This window comes from Polyodon spathula, chromosome 16, assembly GCF_017654505.1.
Source record: "Polyodon spathula isolate WHYD16114869_AA chromosome 16, ASM1765450v1, whole genome shotgun sequence".
In the NCBI taxonomy this organism is placed as follows: Eukaryota; Metazoa; Chordata; class Actinopteri; order Acipenseriformes; family Polyodontidae; genus Polyodon; species Polyodon spathula.
This window is the reverse complement of record NC_054549.1, coordinates 34,942,952-34,953,920: the sequence shown is the minus strand read 5'-3', so window position 1 is coordinate 34,953,920 and position 10,969 is coordinate 34,942,952. Positions and strand designations below refer to the sequence as shown.

Below are 10,969 nucleotides of genomic sequence, written 5' to 3'. Positions count from 1 at the left end.
TTTCCAAGATAGCCCAGGGTCATATATATGTATGCAAATTCTGTGTTACGAGCGTCTTTACCATGTCTTTGCGAAAACAATGTCCGATCAGTTATCTGTCCACAGCAACCGTGAATTTATAGGAAGCTAACAGATCCTGTAATACAATAAAACTCAACGATGCTGCAACAGAACTGAGAACCACTTCGGAGAAACCAAACTTTAAAAAAGCATTTGAAGCAATAAAGCCTTTACCGATTTTCTGCCTGTCAAAACCTCATTGAAGTTTTTATAGCTCTTACCAGTTCATACTGTAGCACTCTCTCAACCAACACTGGTATTAGTACATATCGTCCCCAATATATATTCATCATTCAAACTTTCCATTCTCACATCAGAGATCCTGGTTTCTGCAGACACTGTCTCTTCACATCACAAACATACAAAGTCTTCCGATACTCCTGGTCTCACCCTGCTATTGCTGTATCTGGACATATTGTGAATTTCCCCTTCTGCAAACACATATGTGCACAATTGGGAAAGGTGATAGTAGAAACAAATGGCCAAGACAGGATAAGTTACTACTGCACATATGGAGTAGGAAGTCTAATGTATACGGGTATCCTACAGCGCTTGCTGTAACTTCTCCTCCTCTGTCCCGAAACATAAAAAACAGCCTCAAAATGTTAGCATGATTTGTTGTATTTCCCTTTCACAATGCTAACACAAATCAATGCACGAATACAATTTAAACATAATATACAATATTTCATACAATTGTCGTTTAAGTCTGTTGCAAAACAAAAATAAGTTTGATAAAAGTTTAACCACGTTTCGAACCTTCAAGCAACCTGTATGGTACGAGATCCTAATAGGTTTAGGATATCTTTAGTGGAAACATTTATAAACAGCAGCAGTGTTATGGTGACCTCTTGTGGTGACATATGAGAACTGCATTTTTTTGTTTTACTACTCTAGAAACTTTGATTATCTTTAGAACATTAAGGAAACACACACACACACACATATAAATGAGTAAATTATGTACGTAGAACGAAAAGTATAAAAACAAATGTTTTGCTAATTAACTTAAATACATAATATGCACTGTTTGCTGTCCAGCATTAGTGCACTTGTTTTTACCTCATGATAAAATGGTTCCCTGGTGTTTAAATACAAATGGTGATAAACAATTTCCTTCCTGAGTCTTGAAGGCCAAGATAAGCAGTTACAATTTCTACATTTTTATATTAGCTTGCTGGCACTGTTCTAAGCTGTGACATTAAGACATTCACTACAAGATAGGGGTCTTTTTATTATTAAGTTGTGATAAAGAGGCAGTTTAATGCATTTTCATTACTAATAAATTAATATTGTTTTTAAAAAATCATCCTCTTTCCCGTGATAATGGCTCTGCTTTTTTCTTTGTATTGCTTGTAGAGCAGCACACAGTGGTGTTCCCACGTTGTAGAATGCATTTACCATAGTGTTACCCTGGTTTGCCATGTTTATTAATATGCTTTACTGTACATTCCCTGTGTTTTATTACACTTGCAAAGCTACAGGGTCATTCCATCGGGGCCAGCGTTACATTCACATAACTCTTTGTAATGATATTTGACCCTCACGAAAACAAATGTCTCTGTATAGCTTTTATTTATTATTCTAATTTATGTATGTAATTATTTTACTGCCCTTTGGGTACTTTTGCCAGTAACCTTCCTATAATTATTTATCCCGGGGAACACATTAAGACTATTTTTATTGCATTAATTATATCCCTCCTTTTTACTTCTCTTTTATCCTTTCAGTTTAAGTTGAAAGTTTTACTAAACTGTCAATGTGTTGTTGTTTGTTATTGTTTAACAAATCCCTGGTTTATACTTGGGCCTGGAGCTGAAAGAATACTTTGGGGTGCCACTGTATTAAAATAGCTTTATTTTTATTGAAGACATGTGTTAATGTGTGTGAGTTGCTCTGTGATCCTGTGGCTGTTAACCTTTCTGCTACATTGAAAATTCTACCTGTTTGAGGTCTGTCTGACATAACTTGACTTTTGGCTTGTTGATAAGGACAAATATCTACCGAAAGTATAGCATATTATCTCTTTCTAAACAGGTGAGAGTTTGAGGATGATTATAAGAATAACTCTTTCACTTTTTAAAATACACCTATGATTACCTAATTTGAATTTAAAAACCTTACCTCCGATTTATTTAATTTCTTGTTAAAACAGTGACTTTTCTGCTCAATACCAAGCAAGAATGAACTTTGTGATACCTGCTACCCTCCTAATCTGCTGCGTTCCTGATGCCAAGCCCTGCCCATCTTCCTGCGACTGCAGCCTGCTGGGAGATGAAGGCTTGCAGGTTGACTGCAGCTCCCGGTGGCTGAAGGAGGTGCCAACCCTGCCCGACAAAACAGTCTTACTTGACCTCCAAAACAACATGCTAACGGGCATTCAGGCCGGTAGATTCGACAGACTGCATCACCTACAGCGTCTGAACCTATCCCAGAACCCCTTGAGCTGTGACTGCGATATCGTGTACCTCAAACACTGGTTGGATGACAATGCCAATGTGTCTGTGACGGGAGCCACCTGCAAAGACCCAGCTAGCCCAGAGACACCGACCACTATAACCCAGCTTAATGGCAACGAGTTTGCGGGCTGCAGAAGCACCAATCCGATCGACTGCTGGGGTCTCCTCCGAATTGATCTAACCATCTTAGGTGTTTTTGTCCTGCTGGTACTCATTCCGGTGGCTTATTTGTATTTGATCACAAAACGATTAGCTTGTTGTATTGCGATGACAATGGACACTGTACTTTATAGAAGAACTACAGTGAGGAGGCTAAAATCCCAATAACAAAGCAAACAAGTAGGGCATATTCTATATAAACACACACAGAGTAACCAGGCACATTTCCATTGTATAGCAGAGATCCTATGTATAATGTTTGGCACTTCAACTGAATAAACAGAATCATATAGCATTTGTTTTTGCTTTTAATCTACAGCAGCTATGTACCCTTTTCAGGGATATCCACATGCTCGACCTCTGCTTGGTATGGCGTGTTGTATATGAATTGCAGGAGATCAGAGTGTCTAGGTCCAGGTCCAGCTGCTTGAAAATGAAAAATCATTGGCGCTACAAATCATTTAAGGTGGTCAAAGTTGCTTTTGCACACTCATCTTTACCATGTATTGAAGTAAACCAGTTTAGAGTGCAAGTGAGGCTCTTTAAAAAAAAGATATGGAAAAGAAAATCTACCACCAATTAACCAACTCAATAGAGCTTCATACAGCATTACAATATGGGATGACACTTTGTGAACATTTACGAATACTGACATTTTAGATTGTTTAGGGAATACAAGGTTTTAAAGAAATAGGTATTTGATTTGCAATGTCATTACACGATATTAAGGCCAGCATTAATATATGGAAACTCCCACAGCATGGCAGATACAGAAAGCAGCCCGATAGTCTAATCTACAGCAAAGCTTCAGCTGGGAGTGGTTGGCTTTCTCTGCTACTGCAGTTCATTACTTGAGGGGTCCTTATCTCTTTAGAACACAAGGGGGCTTTCTTTGGTCACATGATCCAGCGTGGTTTACCCAAAGCCAATTCTGAGGCTTTGCGCTCTTGTGGTACAAATGATTAGCATGTTTGGGCGATAAACTGAAGAATCAGTCAAAAAAAAAAAAGAAAAAACGTCAGCAAGCTGTCACACCTAAGTCATCACATAGGCAGCTGGCAAGATGTTTTGTTTCAAATGCCTCTGGAGGAGCTAACTGCAGTGGTCTCTAGCAGTTTAAATAAGGACAGGCTGGCAGGTGTAGTATCGCCGTCAGCGATGCAGGGTTTTAAAACGGTTGTTTATCCGGCTTGAAACAAAGGTAGGCGATTGTTGTTGCTCTATAAGGCAGAGAAGCCATTTACATTTAGACGCATATTATAAAGCTTATAGTGTGGTACTGCAAGACAGTTTTATAACCTTGGTAAATTGCATAGTTGCTGCAGCTTTCCTTACTGTATGTATTGCTGATTCAGTTTATACAGTACTATTACTGTACTTTTAAAAAGGTAAGAAGGTGCATATTGGAATGTTTTGGAGATCTTACCAAACTATTTAAAACAACATCAGGTACTTCAGAACATTCTTTTAAAAAACAGCCACTGCCCAAAGAATGTTTACTTCTTATAAAAAAGTTTCATTAATAGGGCCCAGTGTCATGGTATATTGCAGACTGGCTTTTAGTTAAATAATACAAAATCTAAAGTAACTACCATTTGAGCCTTTGCAAGACACGACAAGAAAATGCAATCAGTGAACAGACAATGTTATTATAATATTTCCATTATTTAATTATGAATCATTAACTTGGCTCTAGCACAAGGCCTCCAGTATAACTTCAACAAATTGTCCTCTGAAGAGCAGTCATGACAAGCCCAGACTTCTCTCATTAAACAGCTGTAAAACTCTCAGTCTTAACATCTCCCCCCTCTGCCATAATGTATTACTATCATTTAGAATGATTAAATGGAACCTCTCTGTTCTTTGCAGCATGTTGGCTTGCCCAGGTTTAGCCCTGCTCCTTTTCCTCAGTCCCTCCAATACACAGCCATGTCCTGCCGTTTGCAAGTGCACCTCTTTCGGCTCTTATGGATACAAAGTGAACTGCAGCTCTAGGGGTCTTACTGTGGTGCCAATGCTACCTCCTCAAACCACCGAACTTTACCTGCAAAATAACCTGCTCACAACAGTGCCTCGCGGGAGACTGGACAAGCTTCAGCACCTCAACAAAGTCAACATGTCCAACAACACCTGGGACTGCGGGTGTGACATCATCTACCTAAAGACCAGGCTAGACGACCAGGAAGCCATCTCTCGTGCAGACGTCAAGTGCTTCACCCCAGCATCCCTTGCAGGGAAACCCCTGTCCCAACTCAGGGGCCACGACTTAGCCCAATGCACTCAAATCAAGAAATGCCCTGACTTAGTGTACAACAATATACTTCTATTGCTTTCACTTTGTATTCTCATTATCCTTCTAGCATGGAGCCTTAAGATTACAAGGACATCCACTTTTATCTATGACCTCAATGCTAGGCATGCAGACATGGAGCTCGAGTCATTAAAATCCATGGATCCCAAGCCCAGATGGAAGAGATCTGATGCCCTTTCCAAGGATTTATTGGAGGAAGGTGTAATTGAGGTACCTTTACCAACAGATAACATGGAAATCCTGAACCCGATATTACACATCTTGCAAACAAACCACAACATAAAGCTACATGACAGGAAATGACCAAGACAAATTAAAATGTACTGTTTTTGAAGGTCAAAAAAAGGAGAATTAAAATATGTTTATGAACTAATCAATCAGTGAAGGAAGACACTGGGGAATGCTGTTGCCATACAGCGCTTACTCCCAGGTATTTATTGTTTGGATTTGTACATTGGAACACCCAGTTAGAATTGTAAATCTTACATTTTTTTGCCCCTCCCCCCTCAAACATTCACATGTTGAATTTTGTATGTGGTAGTAAATGCGTTTCGGATGAAATAAACATTAAATACTTCACTGCTTTTGTGAAATACTGTACGCAGCACCCCTTCACGGAGACAGAGCGCAAGTCGAAAGTGGGAAAATTCATTTGTGACTCATCTTCCTTTCTGTAGTTCAAGATAAAGACATTTTTAAATGATACCGTCATGTTTCACTATTGTTAACACACCGTATCTTAACGGAGTATCCGTTTAAAAAAATTTAACAAAATACCAAGCTGCTGTGGAAAAAAATTATTTATTGATCATTTAGAAATATGGAGGAAACCACACACTTCACATACTCAAAAAGGCTCATTCAATTTCTGTGCCATTTTCTGCAAGTCTTGCCAGACGCTCATGGTATTGATTCACCACTGCCACCAGAACGTCATGCATCGCCTGTGTGGAGAGCCATGTTAAACCAAGTCACTGACTTGCATCCAAATCAATTATATATACCTCCCACGCCAGTTTTAGAAGACTCACCCAAACATTGTTTTTTCAAATACATTTAATATTAGACCAAATGAAGTACTGCTTTAAGTCAAATTAATATATTAGATCACAGTGTGTGGTATCGCATGCAAGTATTTTGTGCCAGTCACAGAGAATGTATTTTCTTTAAATACCTACTTGGGCTTTTTCCGTCTCATATGTGCAGGTCTCAGTTAATAGTTGTATTTTTGCCCTAATTTGCTGAGTTTCACAATCAAGCTGTTTCATTTGCTTCAGGATATCCTCTCTTTTCTCCTGAACCTGGTTACACTCACTAATGCAGAGAGAGATCAAACAGAATGCCTGGATCAGCACAATCTAGTGCACTACCTATGCTGGAGAAAGAATTCCTGTAATATGTTCATTATGATTTCTGCCTAGATCATTATTTCACCCGCTTACCAACTAATCCAACAAACAATCATATCTGAAAATAAATCACAAGGAAACTGGAGAAATATATTTGTGTTTGACAGTGCCCATATTTGAAGCATTGTGCATGGAAGCCTGTGCAACACTTACGTGCTCAGGATCTGAGAAGTCTTGTCAAAAAGTCATTTCATCTGGAATAGTTAGTAAGCATGGCAAAGAATGATCTAAGCAGATAAACACAGAAGACACAGCAGGATTTTCAAGTTAAAGACAACTTAATATACAATATTCAGACTTTCTTCCGAACCTGAAGACTATTTGAACTTGTTGATCCTTCACTTCTTGCTTCTTCTGCCTTCTGATCTGCAGCTTGGTCTTTTTGTCCATCTTCATGCCCATGGCTCGTTTGCACTGAGTCTCGTCGGTGCTCATATTCCTCAGATCCTTCCTCTGTCTCTCAATGAGATTAGTCAGATCTCGGATCTGTATGGGAGGGGGGGGACGACAGACTGTTTGTTTTTATACTATCCCAGCAGTCACCACTTCATGTTTTTAAACACTCATTTTAACTCACCTCGGATTGCAAGGCGTTCATTTTCTCCACTAAACCTTCTATATCTTCCAAAAGTTTGTAAAAAGACTCAAATGTTCCACGACACAGGCTTGAAGTCTGGTTTTTGTTTTGATGTTCCACCAACGCCATATTTTTACTGTCCTGTTTAAATTGTAAAAAAAAAAAATCATCCTGTGTATATCAATGGATTTTTGCAACATTTGGTATTAATACAAAAAAAAAAAAAAAAAAAAAAAACTAAACTAAAATTGAATGACATTTTTTGACCAGAAGTCTTAGTCAGTGTCTTTGAAAAAGACTTCTAGTCAAAACCTTTGCCATTGAATTTTTGTTTGAGTATTTCTGATCTGAACTCAGCATTAGAGTTTATGGATGAAATAAATAAATAAAACCTTAAATAATTGCAGTGGTAAAATACAAAACTAAAGATATACGCCGTCACTGTAAAGACGCTGGACATGACTGTATCAAAGCACAGTATTTCTAAATCAGTTCTTACAATAGACTGCTTGATCTTCTTCACAGTCTCCTTCAGCTTTTCCTTTTCATTCCTGAGCTCTTCTGGGGATTTCGCAATCAGAGATTCCAGTTTAATATGATCTTCCTTCAAAGTAGCCAAATCCACTTTTTTCTTGCTCTGTTAAGGAATGGAAAGAATAACTAAAAAGTTGCTTTCATTTTTAATTTGCAGCTAGCAGTAGCACAAGGCATGCCTAAATGGTCTGTTTTCTACATAGAATGAACTATCAACTATCAATAGATCAACTCAAGACAAAATTACCAGTAGATTGACACAACGTCAGTATTTATTTTTTCTCAATATATAGAATGCACAATGAATTACAAACAATTCTTACCAACATTTGGGTCATCTCCGAATGTTCACATTTCCACTGTGCAATTTGTTCATTGATAGCACTCTATTTCCAGAATAAAAGAATACATGGTTATTGTCACTAGAGCCAAACTACTATTTTAAGAATGTCTGCAATTCCATTTAAATACTACAATGGAAAACACTGTTTACAAGTGACACATCACCGCACTCCCCTATCTAAACCAACACATAAAACAATCACCCAGGTATTCATCTTTATTTTTCCAAGGATACCACATACACTTCACATTAGGAACAATATACTCCTTGTCACTGCGCTTAGTTGCATCTCTCCCTGTTAGAGGTCTGCTCATTTTATTTGATGTGCTTGCAGGTTAACTGATAGAATCTGCATGGACACTCACCACCCTCTGAGATTCTTCACTCATTGCATGCTGAAGATCTAAAACTTCTGAAGACAACTTATTGAACTCTGCTTGCTGTTCTGGTGGAGTGGTTCTGCAACACAGAGCATCACTAGATTAATTCTCAACATAAGCAAAATGACATCTTCACCAAATGTCAAGGAATGTCTAGATCACATTTCATTGTAATTGGAGGATCGATACGATAAAATAAAAAAGGGAATAGAAGCATGCAGTTATGCTATTCAGTCTGAGCCTTGGGAGGGCAAGTTAAAGAACTTAAAATACAAAATAAATTGTTTTTATTTGGTCACCAACAACCATCTGAAGTAGCAATTCAAGTAAGTAGCAATGTTAGCTGCCTGAATTTATCCATGGGAGGCTACAGAAGAAAATATGCATACCTTCCCTAAACAACTTTAACTTATCATTCTCCACACTTAATTTGATTAAAAATGACCCTCCCTCTCTCTCTCTCTCTCTCTCTCTCTCTCTCTCTCTCTCTCTCTGTACAGAGCAACATGAAAGTGAAGTGACCCCCTTTCACTCTCATTCTAAAAACCAAGGCCAGGATATCCGGTATTACCAAATTCTATGCTAAAGGAGTTGTGTTAAATTCCACACCAGTTTTTAATGCTTAATACAGCACTACAAGAAGGCAAGCACGTTACATACGCGAGTCTGACAATCTTCAATTCTGCTTCCTTTATTCCTTTCACAACATACTGCGACTCTTCTCCAGCAGATTTCTGAAATTGTGCAAATTACTATGAGTCAGAATGTCGCTGTGTTCTGGGGTGCTGTCCTACAATACCTTTAAAAGTATAATACATTTTGCTGTCAGCTGGGTATGTATACAGTGTGCCGGCCACAAATTACCCACACTTTGAACATAGTTATAAAGCGCTCAATGGAGGAATACGCATTACTACTAAAGTAATGTTTCTCAAACTCTTTTGATTTAGTATTTTGTCTGTTTTATGTGTTTCTCTCTTAGAACCGCCCCAAAGACTTTGTTTGCCCAAACCACTATACAATCAGTTGCACTTACATAACTCTGCAAGTGCTCCAAGTAAATTTCACGGCGAAAGTTTCTAAATTTCAGGAAATTTACGATGCCGTTCAAAATAAAGATAGTCCGCTTTGCTTCTACAGTCAAAATAAACTTTTGTTAAAAGAAACATTGAAAAAGACATTTTATATAAACTTAAAGTAAACATAATTTCTAGATCAAAACATAGTTAATTTACTGCATCTAAAAAAGGATTCAGATTCAAAAACGTTCCTTAATACCAATTGCTTCTAACCCCCAGGTGAGTTATTTACATAGGCGTGTATACAGAAGCACCAGTGAAGACAGTGACTGCTTTCACAAACTGACCAAAGACAACTTGCAATAAACAGACATGGGTTTTACATATTATAAAAAAAAAACACACACACATCAGAAAACAGCGAGTAACTAACTTGGATTGAGAAGGTCACTCATCTGAAAGTCATGAACCAAGCAAAGTGGCAGAAACTGACTCCTTAAAACAGAAGAGCGTGTAGGGAGGGGTACAATTAAACATTTAAAAGTACTTTGCAGTTGCGATTTAAAATGCCTTTTTTGCAAATTCAAACATTTAAGATTTAAGTCCCAATTTACAATGAAAGCAAGTTTCATATATGTATTTATTTGTTTATTAAAATGTGATCATAAATGTAAATCACTAACTTCAAGCACTAGGAAAGACTGAACTGTTATTAGCCAGTCATGGGGTGTAAAATCAAACAAACTGGAACACTTACATGCGAAGGTAGATGTTGCAAACAGGTAGAAAGCATTCCAAAAGCATCGGGTACTGTATGTGTTCATTTACCGGCAACTGCAAGTTTCAATTTGAGAATAAAGCATTCACATTACAAAGGGATATAATATCAGGACTTGCCACAAGTTTTTAGGTTCTGCTGGTTGGCAAGCTTGACTCATCTCTACAAGGCTTTAGTACCAAGCTGTTTTAATACAGTACTGAAGCATTAAAAGAAACCATTGTTTTGATAACTTTGGGTTTATTTTAATTTACACTTTACCAACTAAGTTTACTTGAGATTCAGCAAAACTGACCAGGGCGCATTATTATTATTATTATTATTATTACACAGCAAAAATAAATACAAACCATGTAGTTGCTATCTGGCCTGAAGCCAAACACAATTTGCAGTATTCTCATGTACAGTCTCTGAATGAAATCTGGCTGTAATAAAAAAAAAATAATTAAAATTAAAAAAACACACACACACTTAAAACACATCTGATGCAATTCTGACGTAATAAACAAGTTATTTATTTTCAAGAGAGAAAGGTGAGCAGTGAATTAACACCCGACTGTAAATGAATTATACTTCTAGATGTTTTATATACTGTGGACACACATTCGTCTCAAACAATAATAAAATCAAGCTTTCCAGTTTGCGCTATACCTTAGGGTTCGGAAAAATATCACTTTTGACAATGTTCTTTGCGTCTGGCCCATCCAATACGCCATTCTGCAGGAAAGCTAGAAGTTCATCAACTTTAAACTCAGGAAAAGTATTTTTTTCCATTCTACTGTAGGAGGGAAGGGAAGGGAAGGGAAGGGGGGGGGGGGGGGGGGGTCGGAGAGAGACATATTAATAAACCTTGTCGTTCGTTTCGTCTCCCCAGAATACATTATTAATGTTATGCTCCCTGGCAAAACTCTTTTGGAAAATATATCCTGCCACTAAACCT

At 37.8% G+C, this 10,969-nt stretch overlaps 3 protein-coding genes across 4 annotated transcripts; 2 read left to right on the top strand and 1 right to left on the bottom strand.

The window, feature by feature from the left end:
* The first annotated feature begins 2,243 nt into the window (after nt 1-2,243).
* Nucleotides 2,244-2,846, top strand: LOC121328329 (platelet glycoprotein IX-like). Its single transcript, XM_041272947.1, has one exon. It carries the CDS (start codon nt 2,244-2,246, stop codon nt 2,844-2,846), a length of 603 nt encoding a protein of 200 aa, XP_041128881.1.
* An 891-nt stretch (nt 2,847-3,737) lies between these two features.
* On the top strand, nt 3,738-5,568 carry LOC121328239 (platelet glycoprotein IX-like). Its single transcript, XM_041272798.1, has 2 exons — nt 3,738-3,879; nt 4,548-5,568. Exon 2 carries the CDS (start codon nt 4,549-4,551, stop codon nt 5,290-5,292), a length of 744 nt encoding a protein of 247 aa, XP_041128732.1. The 5' UTR covers nt 3,738-3,879; nt 4,548; the 3' UTR covers nt 5,293-5,568.
* Nucleotides 5,569-5,656: 88 nt separating this feature from the next.
* Nucleotides 5,657-10,835, bottom strand: LOC121328238 (kinetochore protein Nuf2-like). Of its 2 annotated transcripts, XM_041272797.1 has the most exons (12): nt 10,681-10,834; nt 10,380-10,454; nt 10,009-10,085; nt 9,685-9,746; nt 8,893-8,966; nt 8,218-8,311; nt 7,833-7,895; nt 7,475-7,612; nt 6,976-7,116; nt 6,709-6,884; nt 6,168-6,303; nt 5,657-5,933 (listed from the first exon to the last, which is right to left on the bottom strand). In XM_041272797.1, the coding sequence occupies exons 6-12, from the start codon at nt 8,239-8,241 to the stop codon at nt 5,847-5,849; spliced, it is 765 nt and encodes a 254-aa protein (XP_041128731.1). In that variant the 5' UTR covers nt 8,242-8,311; nt 8,893-8,966; nt 9,685-9,746; nt 10,009-10,085; nt 10,380-10,454; nt 10,681-10,834; the 3' UTR covers nt 5,657-5,846. The 2 variants fall into 2 exon arrangements, with proteins under 2 accessions (XP_041128731.1, XP_041128730.1); XM_041272796.1 differs by lacking the exon at nt 9,685-9,746 and having other exon boundaries at nt 10,681-10,835.
* Nucleotides 10,836-10,969: the final 134 nt, after the last annotated feature.